The 19,751-nt window shown below is 47.4% G+C and overlaps 1 protein-coding gene across 1 annotated transcript in view; it reads right to left on the bottom strand.

The window, feature by feature from the left end:
* SH2D4B (SH2 domain containing 4B) overlaps positions 1-9,888 on the bottom strand; it is a 107,958-nt gene extending 98,070 nt beyond the window's left edge. The window contains exon 1 of the mRNA XM_077350816.1: positions 9,187-9,888. Coding sequence (XP_077206931.1) covers positions 9,187-9,370 — 184 coding nt within the window. The 5' untranslated portion in view covers positions 9,371-9,888. The remainder of the gene's footprint in view (positions 1-9,186) is intronic.
* Positions 9,889-19,751: the final 9,863 nt, after the last annotated feature.

Consider the following 19,751-nt stretch of genomic DNA (forward strand, 5'->3'; position numbering starts at 1 on the left):
TTCTTCTCTCTTCCCACAGACAAGCTGTTAGGCCAGAGATTGGATTTGCCTTTGCCCACCATCTCCTCCCACAGTGCTTATCCTTCTGGACAATGCATGCCACTCATCTCCCCTCACCATTTCTCCCCTCCAGGAGCAATGGGACGCCCATCTCATGACTCGAGAAAATTTAGTAAAGATAGCATAGGAGGCAAGTTCCACCTCAGAAAATGAAACAATCTATACAAACAAGGAATTTCCATGGAAGAAGGAACTCCTTCATAAAGACACTAGGATAAGGGAACACAATAATTGGGGGGGGGGGTGGTAATGCAATGCACAGAAATGCCAATGGGAGTGTTCCTGTTGGGTGGGATATTGGCAATCTCTTCTGGCTGGATGGTATCCGAGTCAGGTACATTCCTGCTATGTCCGTCTGTCTCCTCCATGTCCCTCCTGCTGCCCAGGCAAAAGAAATCAGACAGCTAGGTACCAGAGTATAAGACAGGAAAGTTTCTGGACTCATCGCTTGTATGCTCAACTGAGCCCATTATCTTCTGTTACTGCAAAAAATGGCTTGTGTTTAATACAACATTAAACTTCCATTCGACCTTTTCTGCATCCTTCCTAGAGCGGACAAGGGAATCCTAATAGTATCCAGTAACAGTAAAGCCCTGCACTTGACCACCCTGAACCTGGAGCAAATTAAACCTCGCTTGTCTGGTTTAACAGCCCTTGCATTTTGTTCCATCACCCGTCTGCACAAAACTACTTGGAGCACACAACAAGGTGGCCGGTTCTTGACTCACGTCTTGTTTGGCAAGCAGCGTTCTTTAAGAAGGGAATAAAATCCTCTTAATGCAGTAAGCGCACAGCATAAAGCCCAAGGTTATGTGCGGAAATGAGGGCTTTGGGCTCGTAGAAATGCTGATGTCTCACAGGGCCCAGAAAGACCTGCCTTCTGCTTAGAGAGGAGAAATTTCTGGATATCCATGAGATCTTTTTTCAAAGGCTTGGTGGTTGCTCAAAAATAGAAATGTGGGGGAAATTAAACTACAAGCCAGGGATCTGCCATGGGAGCTGTGGTGCCCACCCACACATTTGCTGGCATTAGCCCAGGTTTTTTTCAGAAAATGGACAGGGCCTGATAGAGCATTGGCCCAGCAGGGGTTCTGACTGGCTGTGCAGTTTTTAAATGATTGCTTCAGCAGCAGCTCTTGCCAATACAGAATGAGCCCCTGGAAGTCATGTGGGCCCCTCAGGAGCTTTCTGAAGGGCCCGCAAAATGGAGTTCTTTCAAAAGGCAGTTGGTTGGGGCCAATGAATGATCTACGGCAGGGGTTGTCGAACTGCAGCCCTCCAGATGTCCATGGGCGTTCACTGGCAGGGGCTCATGGGAATTGTAGCCCATGGACATCTGGAGGGCCGCAGTTTGACCACCCCTGATCTATGGTATAACATCTATTGGCCTCCTCCCAGAAGTCCCCGGAAGATCTACCCCTAGAACAAAAGAGATCTGAGAGATTCAACATCTGCACATAGGCTTTGCTGATAATTGGAATTCTAGCTATCATCATTTTAATTGCGATTGCCTTATTGTTTGATGATTAATGTTTTAATGAATTTATTATATCGTAAACCTCCCCGAGCCAGAATTCGGTTATAGAGTTATAGAAATCCAAAAATAAATAAATAAAATAAAATGATTCTGAGAAGTACCCGGTGACATCCCAGCAGCATTTTTATTTTTCTCCCAAGAACAATTGGCAGGAGGCTTCATGCCAGAGCAAGAGATATCCCCAGGCTGAGCTAACACAACTTCTCTGCAAACGTTCAGGCTGGGTGAACACAATTGGGCAGCATCAGGAGATGGGGTCCTGCTCCCTTCTACAGGTTTCTGTTTTAAGATGTTGGCACAAAGCTTTTGGCATGAGATTGCCTCTGGCATGCAGCGCTCTAATGAACTCCCTTGCACCCTATACCTCAGCCTTTCTCAACTTTTTTACTGTTGAGAAACCCTAGAAGCATTCTTCAGGCTCTGAGAGCCCCTGGAAATGGTGCAATTGTGTAGATCAGGGGTAGTCAAACCTGTGATCCTCCAGATGTTCATGGACTGCAATTCCCATGAGTCCCTGCCAGCAAACACTGGCAGGGGCTCATGGGAATTGTAGTCCATGGACATCTGGAGGACCACAGGTTGACTACCCCTGGTGTAGATTATGGTTCAGAAACATAGCTCAGTACACACACACCCCAGGGCCCCTCCCATTCCCACCCTCCAGGCCCATCATTGCCCATTTTGGGAGAGGGGGGTCATATCACCCAATAAGGTCATTGCACCCAATAAATGTTTATCAAAATGAAACAATATATAAAAAATTACCTCCCACTCAATCGGGAAACCCCAGGGTTTCACAAAACCCTGGTTGAGGAAGCCTGTTATATCTCATTCCAGTTTTCCAACCCAGTCCTTGTGTCTCTTCTAGAGCACTGGCATAGCAAAACAGCTACTTTGTCCATGAGGATTTTGCGTCCGAATGTACAAGTTAATCTTGTAGCATTGTCAATCTCCAGGTGAGACCTGGAGATCTCCCAGAATTACAACTGACCTCCAGAATACAGGGAACTGTTTCCCAGTAGAAAATGGCCACTTCAGGGAGTGGGTTGTGGCATCGGACCCCGCTGATGTTCCTCACCTCTCCAAACCCTGCCCTCCCCTCCGGGTTCTAACCCCCAAATCTCCAGGAATTTCCGAAATCACAGTTGGCAACCCTATCAATCAGGCTGACATTATCTCTAAAAGAGATGAAAAATATAGACCGGGATGTTTTGTTGTGTAGGACAGAGAACACTTTGTTGGAATATGCAAAATCTGTCCTGCAGGGGACTTTGGGAGAGCTGGGTAGTTAGCATATTTAGGTCGGAAACAATCTGAATCATTTTTTCGAATACTCTCCTCCTGCATCCTGATTGGATGAGCTGGAAACTTCCTGCCCCTCTGAGCACATTTCCTCCCTGCTTGCCTCCTGAACAGACAGAATGAACAGAACAGTTCGATTGGAATCTCTCTCTGTTTCCGTCTTAGGAGACATACCTTCGTTTAACCTCACTTTGGATTTCCTTTGGAACCTTAAGTCAAGTCTAGCTTTTCCACATTTGGCTTTCCTCCCCTCATTTCCCAGGCTGAAATTCCACATGGAGTCCCACAGAGGCAGCCTCCCATCATGCTTTGCTCCCTTTCCCTTTTCCAAAAATGTGTGGGTTTTTGCTTGCACCTTTGTTTTCGTTGTGCCCCTTAATCCCACCATTCCGCATCCTTAATTGCCTCCCCACCTTCCCCCCAAAGTGTCCTGAATGCAACTTAAAAAAAAAAAGGGTTATAATTTTATAACGCTATACCACTGCTGTGCAAGACTGCAAGACTACTTAAAAAAAAAAAAAACTTGTAATGGGATCCCCCCCCCTTTTTTTTTAAGGTAGATTTTTTGGAATGGCAGAGGTAGAAGGGAGGGGGAGGGAGGATGGTGACAAGGAAAGGGACATTCCCAAATAACTCAAAACAGCATGCGTGGGGAAAAATCAATTTCTGTATTGGGCAGCCCCAAATTAAACCCGTTACACCCTGATAAAAAGATCAAATCCAGTTTTCTGGGGATTCCCTTGCTGTGGGCGAGGGGTCAATTCAGCACTGCACCTGAATAAGCAAATTTTAAGTGCCAAAATGGACAAAAAAGTTGACCCTTTAAAAATGCAAATCCAGGCAATATCTCTAGTGCAGAAACCATTCTCCCTTTCTGTATTAAGTTTTCTCTTTTCAATGAAACTATTTTATTCTTTTAAGTATTCTGGTGCTTTGCACTTCTTTGCCTCTCAAAATTCTGCCAACACACTTTACCTATCAACCCTGCATTTCTGTTCTCCCCGAAGATTCTAGCAGCTCAACCAGGAGTCAAATGGATGGGAGCAGACATGGGGTCTAGATACTTTCTTTCTGAGAGGAGAGACAGATGGTCTAGCTTTTCCTGTGCCGGTTCCGTTCCTCTTTTCCCCATCCTCCTTTGCAAACCAGAAAATTAATTACCCGGACAACAATTCCGTGTGCTAAAAAGCAGAATAGGTTTAATGTATAATTTATATATGGAAATGCCGCTGTCAGAAGTGTGACAAATTACTATATTAAAATGTTGCCGCTATTTTTTTTTCCCGCTCTCAGAGTTGGCGCGCATGAAGTTCATCTCTAGAGCAAGGCAATTGTCGTTCCCTAATGTTGTTTTGCTATGCAGAACTGAGCTCTGTTCTGAGTTCTGTTAGCCCCTTCCCTCCAAAGTGCACATCAATCAAACAGGCCTTTATTTGGGTTGGGGGGGGGACACAGGAGGTTGAAGCCAGGAGGCATCCCATTGGTCCCTCAAGATCAGCCCTGCTGTACTCTGACTGGCCGTGGCTTGCTCGGGTTTGGGGAGACAGGTCTTTTGTGTCAGACCTTGTATGGGTGGCATAAAGTGCTGTCACATTACAGCAACTTATATTGACCCTCAGGAATTTTCAAGGCAAGAGACGTTCAGATGTGGTTGGCCATTGCCTGCTTCTGAGTAGCAACTCTGGACTTCCTGGGTGGTCTTGCATCCAAGCACTAAACAGCGCTAACCCTCCTTAGCTTATGAGATCTGGCTAGCCTGGGCTATACAGGTCAGGGCAAAAGACGCACCAAGGTAATTTGTCATTGCTTGCCTCTGCATAAAAACCTTGGACACTCTTGGTGGTCTCCCAGAACATTTCTGCACTAGCAATATCATTTGGATTTGCATTTTTAAAGGGCCGACTTGTCTGTCCATTTCTGCATTAAAATCCACATTCCCAGGTATGAACCTGAATAGCCCTCTGACTTATCATGCATTCTGGAAATTCCCACTTACAGCGATTTCATCCGTCAAGGTGGAATCTAATTCGGGGCTGCCCAATGGAGAAATGTGTACATTCAGATTTTTTTCCTGCAGCTGTCATTTTGAGTCATTTGTTTACACCCCTTTCCTCATCACCATCCTCCCTTCCCCTTCTCTTCCTCTCCCTCCCTCCTGAAACATCAGCCTTTTTCAAAAAAGTGGGTTACCGCATTACGACACTATTTCTAGCAAGAAAAACAATGGAAGTCTTCCAAGTTGCACTACAGCAGCATTGTACTTCAATAACACACTTTAAAAAAAAAATCCAGTATACTTAGAGGGGGAGGTAATCAAGGATGCAGAATGGTGGAATTAATGGGAGCAATGAAATGAAGGGTGCAAGCACGCACTATTTGGGGGGGGGGTCAAAAAGGGGAAGGGAGCAAAGCATCAAGGGACGCTTCCTCCATCCCATTTGGATACAGAACTCATATGGTGAAATTTCTGCCTGGAGCAAAACCCAAGTGCAGAAAGCCTAGAGTTGACTTGCAGCATCCAAAGGAAATCCAAAGCAAGGCAAAAACGAGGTAAGTCTTCAAATGCAGAAATGGTCCCAAGTGCTAGCCATGGCTGACTCTGTTTAGCTTTGGAGATCTGGTAGGAACTGGCTAGCAAGGGCTCCCTGGTGCTTTAAAAAAATAAAACGAGAGATGCCAGAGCCTAGGATTTTGTACATACAGGGCAGATGCTCTGCCACTGAGCCATAGTCCGTCCCTTGCATTTCTTTCTACGGCACTTAAAATTGTGGGAATAGACAAAGGGATGTGCCATCGTAAGGTCGACAAGTCCTGGTGCAAATAAGTCAGGGTAAGATCTGTAAGAAGGCCTGTTTTTCTTGGAAACTTTCCCCTCTGTGTTTTATTACCGGCTGGGTCATTCGGTGAGCAGCTACCACATATGTTTCTGACCACTGTTTGCCTTTAACAGTCTCATCGCATACCATATGCTGACTCTGCTGCTAGAGACGAACTGTATCTCCAGGGGTTGCTGCTAGGGTAGGGTTGCCAACCTTAGGTGGGAAATTCCTGGAGATATTGGGAGACCTCAGCAGGGTTTACTGCCCCAGAGTCCACCCTCCAAACCAGCCACTTCCTCCAGGGAGATATCTATAATCTGGAGATCCATTGTACGTCTGGGAAATCTCCATCCTCATCTCCCAGAGGTTGACAAGAAGAAGAAGAAGAAGAAGAAGAGTTGGTTCTTATATGCTGCTTTTCCCTACCTGAAGGAGGCTCAAAGCGGCTTACAGTCGCCTTCCCATTCCTCTCCCCACAACAGACACCCTGTGGGGTGGGTGAGGCTGAGAGAGCCCTGATATTACTGCTCGGTCAGAACAGCTTTATCAGTGCCAGGGCGAGCCCAAGGCCACCCAGCTGGTTGCATGTGGGGGAGCGCAGAATCGAACCTGGCACGCCAGATTAGAAGTCCGCACTCCTAACCACTACAGCAAACTGGCATGCAGCAGGCCATGTTTTTCCTCCCCCAATTCCTTCTGCGTGTGCCTGATGCATTGGTAGGCATAAAAAAGGGATTCCTGGGAGACATCCTGCTATAGTGTGAGGTGGGGCATCCCTAACTGCTGGATACCAGTGATCTCTGTCAACACTCTCACTAAGCCTGGCACCAAGGTTTAGGGTTGCCAGCTTTTGGGCAGGGACTTCTGTTTCTCCTAGACTTGATGATATACCATAGAGTCAGCATTCCAAAGTGGCCATTTTCTCCAGGAGTACTGATTTCTGTCATCTGGGGATGAGTTCTAATACTGGGAGAATGCTTGCCTTTCCACCTTGATGTGGGTGACCCTATTACACTCTTGAAGGAGAGGAGGGCATGGCCTGCCCTCAGATAGAAGGGCAGTATTACTATTACTATTACTATTACTATTACTATTACTATTACTATTACTATTACTATTACTATTACTATTACTATTACTATTACTATTACTATTACTATTACTATTACTATTACTATTACTATTACTATTCCCACTATTCACAGAGCCAGCTCATGGAGGGTTACAACAGTCCATTAAAAACCCCAATAATACCATGTTAAAATTAAAAATAGGACATACAAATTACAACATAAGGAGAAACATGGTGGTGTAATCAACTATCCATGCCCCTGCCCATGAACATTCCAAAAAGGGAAGTGGCAAGAGGGAGCCATGATCTGACGCTAATAGATGCCCCTAGCGTACTGCTGCCTTTAACACCAGTTATATTGTAGTTCCCCCTAATCTTCTTCACTCCCATTGAGTTGTGGAGAAGAAGGCGTGGCTCAGTTGTAGAGCACCTACTTTCAACCCCTGATACTTCCAGTTTAAATAGGCAGTAGGTGATGTGAAAGATCTCTGCCCAAGAGGAAACCATATTGTAAGGTGACCAGATTTTAACATTGGTAAAATGGGATACCATTGAATGGGGGGGGGGGGTCTTGATTAAAAATTTGGTCTATATGGAGCAACAAAAAGTTTCATAGAACACATAGAACACAAAAATAGTATAATTTCAATATAAGTACAATTTGCCAGGTACCCCAGATGTCCCTCCAAAAGTGGGACAATCTGGTCACCTTACCATATTGACCTTGGCAGACCAAGACTCCAACTGTGAGAAGGCCTCCTTGCATGTTCAGAGGCAATAGGAACACACACGTGAAGCTGCCTTATACTGAATCCGGCCCTAGGTCCATCAAGGCCAGTATTCTCTATTTAGACTGGCAGCCACTCTCCAGTTCTTTCACTTCACTTGCTACCTGTTCCTTTTAACTAGATACACTGGGGATTGACCAGTGCTTCCACACACCAAGCAGATGCTCTATGAGGGATGTGCATGTAACAATCCACATACCTAAACACCAGTACGTTCTCTGATGAACTGGTTCTTGTTGAAGTTCGTGGGCCCAGCAAACCTCGTTTAAAGGGACTGCAGTCCCTTTCAGTAGGGTTTTTAGAAATCCACAAAAACTGCTGAGTCGCAGGAGCACTCGTGTTCAAAACCAGGACTAGGCGCCATCCAACAGGACTAGGCGCCATCCAACTAGGCGCCATCCTGGTGACCCAGGAGAACCCAGGCTCCCACCCCCTACCCCCTTCTGCCCATTGCCTGAGGATGGCCCTGATACCTGGTCCTCCTAGTGGGAACTCCCCAGTTGACTGGTGGAGGAGTAGAGGCCAGCAGCAGAGGCAGTTGGCGACAAGGAGGAGGAGCTGGCCCCAGCAAGCCATGCAGCAGCACCAGGGCTATGGCTGTGGGCCTCGACAGCATACAGCAGCTGGGCCCACCCCAGGAGCCCTTGGCAGAGGAGGTGGTGACAGCAGAGAAGGAGGCCACTGGGTTGGACATCCTCTGGTCGCAGTGACAAAGCTGAGCTCAGCAAGAAGTCAGCCAGCCATGGGGGAGAAGGGTGCCCAACTCATGTGATCCCTCAAACTGGAGTAGTCTCCTTTCCTACCAGCCCCACCTCCTCTACCCCTGCAAGACAGACATAGAAACTGATTTTCAAAGGCAGAGAATTACACCAAATCCCAAATGAAAAATTCAGGAGGAACAACATACAAATAACTGGATTTTCCTTTCAGTGGAACGCACCTTCGAAATCCCCTAATCAATCACTGTTTCCATTGGAGTGCAACTAGTTGTTCCTGAAGACCTTTTCAGATGTTACAACGGAGTGTCCCGGGAATCTCCTGACGCATGCAGTTATCGGTGGCAACATATGAACCATGCCCTAGAAGCTCTGCGTGCATGAATGGGATGTTTCAGAATTTGTACTCACTTGTACTGAGGCTGAACATATGCCATAAATATGCCATTGCTCCTGTTTACACACAATACAGCGATCGCCTGTAAATTGGGTAGCTCATGCTTCCAATACGGCTTACTTGGAGGGCTGGGTGCTATTCTAATGTCTGAAAGGATTGCAAGTGGTGCTGGAATACTTGACCTAAATTTGACCAGCCTGGATTCATGGACATTTTCTCCTGAAATGGACAAGGTTGCCTTGACCATCTCACTTTTTAACTTCTCTAAGATTGACTTCTTGAGACAATGTCTGATGACGTAAAAGAGCATATTCAGCACGGGTGGCCAAATGTGGCTCTCAGATGTCCATGGACTACAATTACCAGGAGCCCCAGGGAGAGCCACAGTTGAGCTCCATCTGGAGAGCCACAGTTTGGCCCCTCCTGCTGTATACAGCTCGGCACGTGAGAATTCACAGAGAGAAGCAGCAAAACGGAAAGCTCCCAAATGCTTACTCAGCTTGAGCCTCGCCATCCTCTTCAGACCCGCCTCTTCCTCGCGCACCTGTTCCTCCCTCTCCCGCCATCGCCTGACCTGCTCTTCCCGCATCTTGTAGAAGAGGATGTGCTTCTGCTCATCGTTCAGTTCGGCCAGCAGCTCCGGATCGATGTACATGTCCCGCAGAATTTGCTGCAGCATAGCAAAAGGGGTTTTGGAAAAACTGCACGCTCACACACCGTCGCCGGGGAGGGGGAAGGGAAACCTGAAAGGAACACGCCCTGCCCGAAACACCACCTTCAGTGAGCCTCGAACTGAGCTAAATGAAAGAGCCGGTCCCTTTCCCCGGAGGCCGGCCGGTTCTCTTGCATGCTCCAATCGCTTTCCCTTAACGGTCACAAAAACAGTCACTCACGTCACCTGTCGACAGGTGTTCAGTGAGGGAAGACGGAACCGGAGAGGAGCCAGGTGAAAGACACACCAAGGAGTGCTGGCAAGGGCAAACTGGACCCCCAAACAGCAGAAGACAGCCTCTTTAAAAAACCTGAGGAGAGTTCGGTGTGTTCAAATAAAGCCAGTCAAATAAAGGCATTGTGTCCCTGCGTCCCGGCCTCCCTTGTTCTCTTGGCAGGGCCTGCCCATCGGTGTTGTCTCAGTGCGGCATTGGGGCATGAGTGTCGTCTGGGTTTATTTTTAAACCCGTGATGTCATGGTTAAAAGAAACAGCGACACCGGTGCGATCCATGTCGCTCCAGCGCCGATCTGATCACCGATGATAAGAGGTTACACGCGTTTACACATTGGCTCCCAGCTCCGCTTACGCTCTGTCGGAGAGCTTGCCTCCGCCCGACTCCCACAAAGGTTTAGTTACTGTCGATGGAGGTGGTGATTCGGCCCGGACTGATTCAGAAGGATTTCCCAACCTGCGAAAGAAAAGTTTTGAAAAGGGGTGGATAAAAAGGCGAAATGTGCTGCACAAAACCTCTGTGAGTAGCCAATTAACATTAATGAGGTAAATGTCGACCCTCAAAAGTTTGTCTGCTTGGCCTCCAGCAGTATCCATTCCGGAACCAAGGAAAAGGGCGAGACCATTTTTTAAGCAACAGTGGCCTTTTACAATTTTATTTTTTTTATGGAAGAAGAAGAAGAAGAAGAAGAAGAAGAGTTGGTATTTAGATGCCACTTTTCACTACCCGAAGGAGTCTCAAAGTGGCTTAAAATCGCCTTCCCTTTCCTCTCCCCACAACAGACATCCTGTGAGGTGGGTGAGGCTGAGAGAGCCCTGATATCACTGCTTGGTCAGAATAGCTTTATTGGGGCTGTAGTGAGCCCAAGGTCACCCAGCTGGCTGCATGTGGGGGAGCAGGGAATCAAACCTGGCTCACCATATTAGAAGCCACAACACTAAGCTGGTTGGCTTTCAGGTGTCCCTGGACTCTGGCTTTGTTCTATTGCTCCAGAGCCCCATGGTGACCCACTTGCCTCCATCTCCTAGAATCATAGAGTTGGAAGGGGCCATATAGGCCATCTAGTCCAACCCCCTGCTCAATGCAGGATCAGCCCAAAGCATCCTAAAGCATCCTGTCAGGAGCGAAATCCCTTCAGCACGGGAGTCTTCTAACTGTCACCCTCCTGGGTTCCGGAATGCCCTGGGCTTCTGACTCAACAGGGCCGTAGCCTTGGAAACCCCCAACGGAAACCTCCCATTCACAAGCTGGCCTGCTATGGTTGGCCCCATCAGTGTCTGCTAAGGATGGAATATAATCAAGCCAAAGAATCCTGGATAGCGAAAGGCAGCACAATCTAAGAGACCGTTATTTGGCCGGAATAATCTCAGCAGGGTTTCTTCAATGCCCTGTTTTTTAAAAAATTAGGCAATCTGGACATTTGGAGAACTTTAATTTTTCTTAAGACAGGATGCTTTACCCACTACTGTGCTGCTGTACAACCAAAGGCTCTCTTAGCATCACAGGAGGAGAGGAAGAAGAAGAGTTGGTTCTTATATGCTGCTTTTCTCTACCCAAAGGGGTCTCAAAGTGGCTTACACTCGCCTTCCCTTTCCTCTCCCCACAACCGACACCCTGTGAGGGAGGTGAGGATGGGAGAGTCCTGAGATTACTGCTCAGTCAGAACAGCTTTCTCAGTGTTGTGGCAAGACCAAGGTCACCTAGCTAGCTGCATGTGAGGGAGTGGGGAATCAAACCCAGCTCTCCAGATTAGAAGTCCACACTCCTAACCACTACCGTCCTAACTACTACACCACTACATTAAGCAATTTCTATACCACCCTTTTTGGACATTTCCTTCTCACGGTGGTGAAATACATCATAATAAAGCCAATAAAAATGTACATGAAAATAAGAATCAAATCCATCGTTTTTAAATCACAGGTAAAACCACAGACAGCACCAACAATGATGAAGAAGAAAGGAGGAGGAAGAGTTGGCTTTTATACCCTGCTTTTCACTGCCCAAAAGAGTCTCAAAGCAGCTTACAATCGCCTTCCCTTCCTCTCCCCACAAGAGACTCCCTATGAGAGAGGTGAGGCTGAGAGAGCTTCTAACAGGACTGCTCGTTCAGAACTGCACTATCAAGGCTGTGACGAGCCCCAAGTCATTCAGTTGGCTGCATCTGGAGAAGCGGGGAAACAAACCTGGCTCGCCAGATTGAAAGTTGCCACTCTTAACCAATACAGCACGCTGTCTCAAGAGAGCTTGGTGATTGTTTCATCCAGTGAAGATGTTGAATGTAGGGAGGGATCGGAGGGGGAAAAGGGGGAGAAAGGAGGGATGGAAAGGAGGTCCAGAACTGGATGTAAATGTTTTCTGGCTAGCCTCAACTACAAGCATGGCAAAAGAGCTCCTTCTTACATGCCCTGAGGAAGTTGGCAAGCTTGGATATTGCCATGATTTCTCCAGGGATCTCTTTCTACCAGGCAAGAACAAGGGCCAAGAAGGCCCTGGCTCCGGTTGAGGCCAGGGATCCTCAGCTGACTGGTGTTACTAGATCGAAGAGCTCTCTGGAGAACATTTCAAGATTTCTCCCCAAAGTTTCAATCTTTCTGCTGAGTTTTTTTTCCTATTGTTCGTCTGTTCAGGTTTCTATGCAACTGCACATATGATGGGATTCTGGTTCTGCAGGGAAGTCTTCCCTGATGAAAAAGGCTCTTCCAATGGTGGAGTTGTTTCTTGTGTCAAAGGAATTCACCTTGCACCAAAGGGAAGAACCACCAATAGCAGAAGGGATCTGTAGAATCCCACCTATAATACACAATCTCTAAAGATCCCAGAGTGCGAGAATAGCTCTTCAAAGCATTTGTCTTCTCATCAACTTGCAGTCACCTTATGGTGACCCTGTTGAGTGCTCAGCACAAGAGACATTCAGAGGTAGCTCTCCATTGCTGACTTCATGCAGAGCAATCCTGGACTTCTTTAGTGGTCTCTCATCCAAGTTATAATCAGGGCTGACCCTTCTTAGCTTCCAAAATCTGCAGGACCAGGCTAGACCTGAGCTATCCAGGTCAGACCAAAAGAACATATATACATGAGTTGTGAGTATCCTGCATAGTGCAGGAGGTTGGACTAGATCAGGGGTAGTCAACCTATGGTCCTCCAGATGTTCATGGACTACAATTCCCATGAGCAAGTGCTGACAGGGGGTCATGGGAATTGTAGTCCATGAACATCTGGAGTACCACAGGTTGACTACCCCTGGACTAGATGACCCATGAGGTCCCTTCCAACTCTATTATTCTATTATTCTTTGATTCTACATACTCAATTCCACTTGAAAAACAGCTAAACACACAGCACTTAACCAGATGAATGCAAGGCATAATACAGAAAAGGAAAACATCAATCAATCCACACCAATGATGGAAGGACACAGAGTACAGCAATCAGCAGCACTGCAACTGAGCACCATGAACTTTGCAGATGAAGCCCAAGCAGAACCCCAAGAACCAGAAAGGAATGTAGAAGCTGAAGTCAGCATGTCAACTAGAGCAAATAAGGTAGCACCACCAAGAAGATTCCCCTATCTAACCTAATCAGAGGCTGTGGCAGAACCCTCCACATAGGAAGACATAGAGAAGATCTCCAACAGCAAAGGAGAAAAGCAGAAGGACCCAGCAGAAGAGAAAATTGAAGCTCTGATTGAGGACCAAATATGGACATTCACAGATCTTCCTCCAGGGAAGAAAGCGGAAGGATGCAGATGGGTTTTATAAGAAGACTCCCAGAAGACTTGACAGAAGAAGAAGAAGTAGAAGAAGAAGAAGACGAAGAAGAAGAAGAAGAAGAAGAGTTGGTTCTTATATGCTGCTTTTCCCTACCCGAAGGAGGCTCAAAGCGGCTTACAGTCACCTTCCCATTCCTCTCCCCACAACAGACACCCTGTGGGGTGGGTGAGGCTGAGAGAGCCCTGATATTACTGCTTGGTCAAAACAGTTTTATCAGTGCCGTGGCGAGCCCAAGGTCACCCAGCTGGTTGCATGTGGGGGAGCGCAGAATTGAACCTGGCATGCCAGATTAGAAGTCCGCACTCCTAACCACTACACCAAACTGGATGATGGTAAAGGACTGTCAAACTGGATCATGAGAAGGCGTGTTGGAATATGCAAAATCTGGGATGCCAAATATGCTATTTATTGGTACACCAAATAAAGCCATATATGGAAGATCCTGAAGTAATAGGAATAATGCTCCTTCTTTATCATGCTTTGCGATAAATACCGAAGAACACCTACAAAAAAGAGAATCCTTTTGTGCAAAAATGCTGGTCTGGACTTTAGATTTTTGGGAGCTTTCAGAGATGTCACTGTTGTAAGAACATTTAAAAAGCCCTGCTGGATGGACCATCTAGTCCAGCATCCTGTCTCACACAGTGGCCAACCCGTTCCTCTGGAAAGACAACAACAGGACATGGCCTGAAGCCTTCCTCTACTAAGAAAGTAAGACCTCTGCTGGATCTACACAAGTGGTCCATCAAATCCAGAATCCTTTCTCACATGGTGGCCAACCAGTTCCTCTGGATGGCCAACAGCAGGGCACAGAGGTCAAGGCCTTCTCTAATAAGCACATCAGAAGAAACCTTCTGGATCAGACCATTAGTCCATCTAGTCCAGCATTTTGTCTCACACAGTGGCCAACCAATTCCTCTGGAGAGCCAACAACAGGGAGAGCCAACAACGCTTTCCCTAATAAGCACTTAAACTTAGCCCTGCTGGATCAGACCGGTGGTCCATCTAGTCCAAAATCTTGTCTCACACAATGGACAACCAGTTCCTCAGGACAGTCAACAACAAGGTAGAAGGGTCCGAAGCCCTCTCCTGATGTTGTCCCCAGGCGCTCCGTTATTGAATTTCAAAGAAGAGTTTGAAATTAAACAATGATTAAAATAATCACAAACAAGTTACATTTAATTAAATGGTTAGGTAAACCAAAATCCTCTCCAGTTTCCACAGCTTACATGGATGAAGGCAGACTGGAGCCATCAAACTGTACCTCTTTCATCCACCGGTCAGCCTCCCAACCGAGTCTCTTGAGACTTGTTCGAGCACCATCTAAAATTATTTTCCAGTCTCGAAAAAATAAAGATCACTTTACTTTTTAGGTGCTCTGAACCTTATAGACCGTGCTGGTCAAGGAGTTGGCAAATATTGTCCTTTTATCATTTTAACAACAGGGACTGAAAAAAAATGTTACTGTTGATTTGAGTAAACAGGACTGAAGCTAGATGCAGTTTTTAAAAAAGAAAAAATGTGCAAAACTTGAAACACATCAGGCTCTTTTCAACATCAGGGGGAACACTGTCGGCATGTTTGCTTTAGATATGGAAGTTTATTGAGTGTAATAGAAAAGGGTGACTTTCTCCTAAGGAATGCTGCCGGTCAAGGACAACAGCTTTCTGAATATATATCCACCCATTTTATACCTGAGCAAAACTCATAGAATCATAGAGTTGGGAGGGACCTCATGGGTCATCTAGTCCAACCCCCTGCACTATGCAGGACACTCACAACCCTGTCGCTCATCCATTGTAACCTGCCACCCCCTTGAGCCTTCACAGAATCAGCCTCTCCGTCAGATGTCTATCTAGCCTCTGTTTAAAAATCTCCAAAGATGGAGAACCCACCACCTCCTGAGGAAGCCTGTTCCACTGGGAAACTCCAAAGTTCTCCAAAGTTCTGGATTGTCTAAATTTTTAAAAACAGGGCATTGGAGCCTACTACCTCCCAAGGAAGCCTGTTGCTTCCTCAATACAACTCAGACTGTCAAGAACTTCTTCTAGATGTTTAGACATAATTTCTTTTGAATTAATTTCATCCCATTGGTTGTGGCCCATCCCTCTGGGGCAAGAGAGAACAATTCTGCTCCATCCTCCATATGGCACCCTTCTCTACATGGCAGCCTTTTAAATACTTGAAGATGGTTATCAGATCCCCTCTCAGTCGTCTCCTCTCCAGGCTAAACAGACCAAGTTCCCCCAACCTTTCCTCATACGTCTTGGTCTCCAAACCCCTAACCATCTTTGTTGCCCTCCTCTGGACACGCTCCAGTTTGTCTACATCCCTCTTTAACTGGGGTGCCCAAAACTGAACACAATACTCCAAGTGAGGCCAAACTAGAGCAGAGTACAGCGGTACCATCACCTCCCGTGATCTGGACATGATACTCCATTTGATACATCCCGGAGGGCACCAGAGGGACCAAAATAGGTGTCCTTTCTCCAGGAAGAAAACCCAGCTTCATTGGACTCTCCAGCACTTTCAAGAAATCCACAGTCTGGAGACTGTGAGAGAAAGGCTCTGCTGGCCCACCAGTGCCGCTCAATTTAGCCCCCCCCCCCCTCTCTTTCCCTCTCTCTCTCTTTACAAAGTTATTTCTCTTCATGGTAAAATTATTCTTTCAGCAGTTGGTGCTCAATCCCTTTAAAGATTTAAACTCCACCCACAAGAAATTCCAGAGGAAGGAATCAAAGAGGGACCAAACCCTGGGAGATGACTCCTCCTAGGCCATTTCCACAGTTGTCCATTTTCTCTGGGTCTCCTTTGTATTGACCTCTACAGGTCGACTTCGCTGGCCGCCTTTGGTAGTGAGGTTTGATGGCTTCAGGCAGCTCTCTTCTTCCAAAGTGGACAAGTTGCTGGGGTTAGTCAGAGCGACCAGCCGCCCCCTTGTTCCCTGCCCCTCTCAGCTCCTCAAAGGAGGGGGCCAGGAGATAGGAGGCCAACTCAGGGACATCATCAACCTCTCCCTGGAGTCCAGGAAGTTCCCTAAGCGGTTCAAGGAGGCAGTGGTTTGCCCTCTCCTGAAAAAATCTATGCTGGACCTGCAGGACCCTGCCAGCTACCGCCCAGTGTTGCATTTAGTGTTCCTGGGCAAGATGCTCGAGAGGGCCGCGGCAGAGCAGCTCCTAGCTTTCTTGGAGGAAACTTTGGCACTTGATCCATATCAGTCTGGCTTCCATCCTGGCCACGGAGTGGAAACCATATTGGCCCTATTGGATGATGTCCGTCTCCATCTGGATAGAGGCGGGTCAGCCGTATTGGTTCTTCTGGACCTATCGGTGGCCTTTGACATCGTGGATCATGACTTGCTGGTCCACCGCCTCGCCGGCACGGGGGTACAAAGCACAGCCTTGCGTTGGATACGTTCCTTTCTCCAGAACCGGGCGCAGAGTATAGCAGTGGGGGAGGAGTTCTCGCACTCTTATAGACTCCCTTGTGGGGTCCCACAGGGCGCAGTTCTCTCCCCTAAACTGTTTAACATCTTCATGCGCCCTCTGGCACTGCTGGTGCGGAGCTATAGACTGGGTTGCCATCAGTATGCTGATGATGACACCCTGCTCTATCTCCTTATGGACGGCCGCCCGGACTCCCCCCCGGAACCATTTGCTAGATGTTTGGAAGCAATGTCTAAATGCTTCGAGCAGAGTTACCTGAAACTCAACCCCTCCAAGAAGGAGGTACTGCGGCTGGGAAATAGGGGGCAGGATCAGGAAATGCACAGCCACCTTGGCAGGAGTGCAACTTACCATTGTGCCCCAAGCCAGGAATTTGGGGTTGACCATTGATGCCTTTTTTCCATCTTTGCCAGGCCTGGCTACTAGCGCCCTACCTGTCCCCCAAACACTTGGCCACAGTGACCCATGCAACAGTCACCTCCAGAATAGATTACTGTAACTCACTCTATGCGTGCCTACCCTTGTCCTTAATCTGGAAACTTCAGCTAGTGCAGAATGCAGCTGCTAGGGCCCTCACTGGGACACCTTGGAGGGCCCACATCCAGGTTGTGCTGGGGCAGCTGCACTGGTTGCCCATTGCTGCCCGGATTCAGTTCAAGGTTTTGGGCCTGCAAAATGGAGTTCTTCTGCCGGGTTTATAGTTGAGGCTGGGACCAGCGGAGGAGATTGGCTGCCCCCCCCCCATGAAGGGAGGTTGTAGGCCTGTGGACATCATGCTGCCCCATGCTCTCAACGCCTCTAGTTGGGATGGGGAAGTAGGTTGGGAGATCATCCGCCATGTTATGGGTTTTTAAGTCTTTTAATGGGGTGTTTTGATGGGGTTTTAAGACCCCTTTACCCATCACAAGCCCATTGGGGCGTAAAGGTAAAGGTAAAGGTATCGCCTGTGCAAGCACCAGGTCATGTCTGACCCTTGGGGTGACACCCTCTAGCATTTTCATGGCAGACTCAATACGGGGTGGTTTGCCTGTGCCTTCCCCAGTCATTACCGTTTACCCCCCAGCAAGCTGGATACTTGGAAGGATGGAAGGCTGAGTCAACCTTGAGCCGGCTGCTGGGATTGAACTCCCAGCCTCACAGGCAGAGCTTTCAGACTACATGTCTGCTGCCTTACCACTCTGCACCACAAGATGCTCTGCGCCACAAGAGGCTCTCATTGGGAGTGGTGGGATACAAATTGAATAAACAAATAAATAAATGTACACAGAGCATCCTAGCCTGGTGTCCAATAGATTCAGACACCCAAACGGTTAAATGAATATAAACATGAGGCCAGATGTTATATTTTACCTAAAAGAATTGGAAATATTAGAATATGTGAAAATGCATGTCTTTATTTTTAAAGAAAGTTAAAAACACTCAAAGGCCTCTGTATTAGCCTCACAGGTAAAATCAATACGACAATAAACAGACCAGGAGTCAATAGATCAGGCACAGCAGCCTTCTTCGGTGGTTCGTCATAGATCTGCATTCATAAATTGTACCATGCGTAGGCTCAGGGCATAGAACACAGTCTATCAAGGACACGGGAAAAATGGCTGGAAGGGAAGGAAAAAGAGAAAATTGTACATTTAATAAAGTGCATGGCTAATGAAGTGCATAAAACTCCACAAATGTTTAGTGCATATGACAAGCATTTTTCTAAATTTAAAAACTAGTATGTAAGAACAGCCTTTTTCATCCTTTGACCATGGAGGTACTGCTGAAATATTTTGTCCAGGCTTCGAGGTACCAGGAAGTGATGTCAGTTGGCCACCCTTCCTGGCCTTGCCCTCCCTAGAGCCCCAGGAAGCAAAGGCTTAAATAGTTGGGAGCCCTCCCCTTCCCACCCCTTCCAGGCCTATCGTTGGCCACTTTGGGTGGGTCAACCTACCCAAATCAGGGTAGAATTTTTGAGAAATTAAAAGACATTTTCTTCCAAAGGGTGGAAGGCTCTCCCCAGCCGCCATTTTGAAAAATCCCATGCGACAGGACCATTGAGGGGCCCTCGCGGTACCTTGCTATATTTCGGTATCAAGGTATTGAAGCCCTGGGTTAGAACATCAAGGCCAGGGTGATGGACTGTGAGCCAAGTGCTGTAGCATTTACATACATGTACACCTTTAACTGAGCCCTCAGACATTAATTTCTGCTTCCTCTGCCCCTAAGACCTGTATGGGAAGGGCCTCTCTTGGGTCCACTTCAGTGTGTATTGCTCTAATTGCCAGAGCAATAAGCCCATTGGTGAAGTTGCCACAGGCTCCCGTGTTCTATATGGATAGGTAAGCTGAACTACTAGGGTTGCCAACCTCCAGATGGGACCTGCTGGAAATCTGCTGGAATTCCAACCAATTTCCAGCAATCAGCTAGCTGGGAGAAAATGGTAGATCGGAAATGAACTTGGTGGCATTATACCATGCTGAGGTCCTCACCCTCCCCAAAGCCCACCTCCCAAACACTGGAGTTGGCAACCCTACACACTGGACCCCAGAGGCTGCTACAAGGGCCAAGAGCCTTTAGGCTAGACTCCAAGGGCTCTCAGCCCCACCTCCATCTACATCCAGGATTGAAATACCTGAAGCCAGAATGAGGGAAACTTAGTCTTTAGAAATCCTCAGGGCTGGGTTGGCAACACGGAAAGGCAATTCCTCAGACTGACAAAGCCACCAGCCACATCAAAGAAAGACCCCAGAGGCACTAGCCGGTGTGACTGAGGCTTAGCTGGTTCCCACTGTGTATGGCAGGGGTGGCCAATCTGTGACTCTTCAGATGTCCAAGGACTACAATTCCAAATGAGCCCCTGCCAGCGGGCATGGGCTCATGGGAATTGTAGTCTGTGGACATCTGGAGAGCCACA

The sequence above is a fragment of the Paroedura picta genome, chromosome 8 (assembly GCF_049243985.1).
Source record: "Paroedura picta isolate Pp20150507F chromosome 8, Ppicta_v3.0, whole genome shotgun sequence".
Taxonomy (NCBI): Eukaryota; Metazoa; Chordata; class Lepidosauria; order Squamata; family Gekkonidae; genus Paroedura; species Paroedura picta.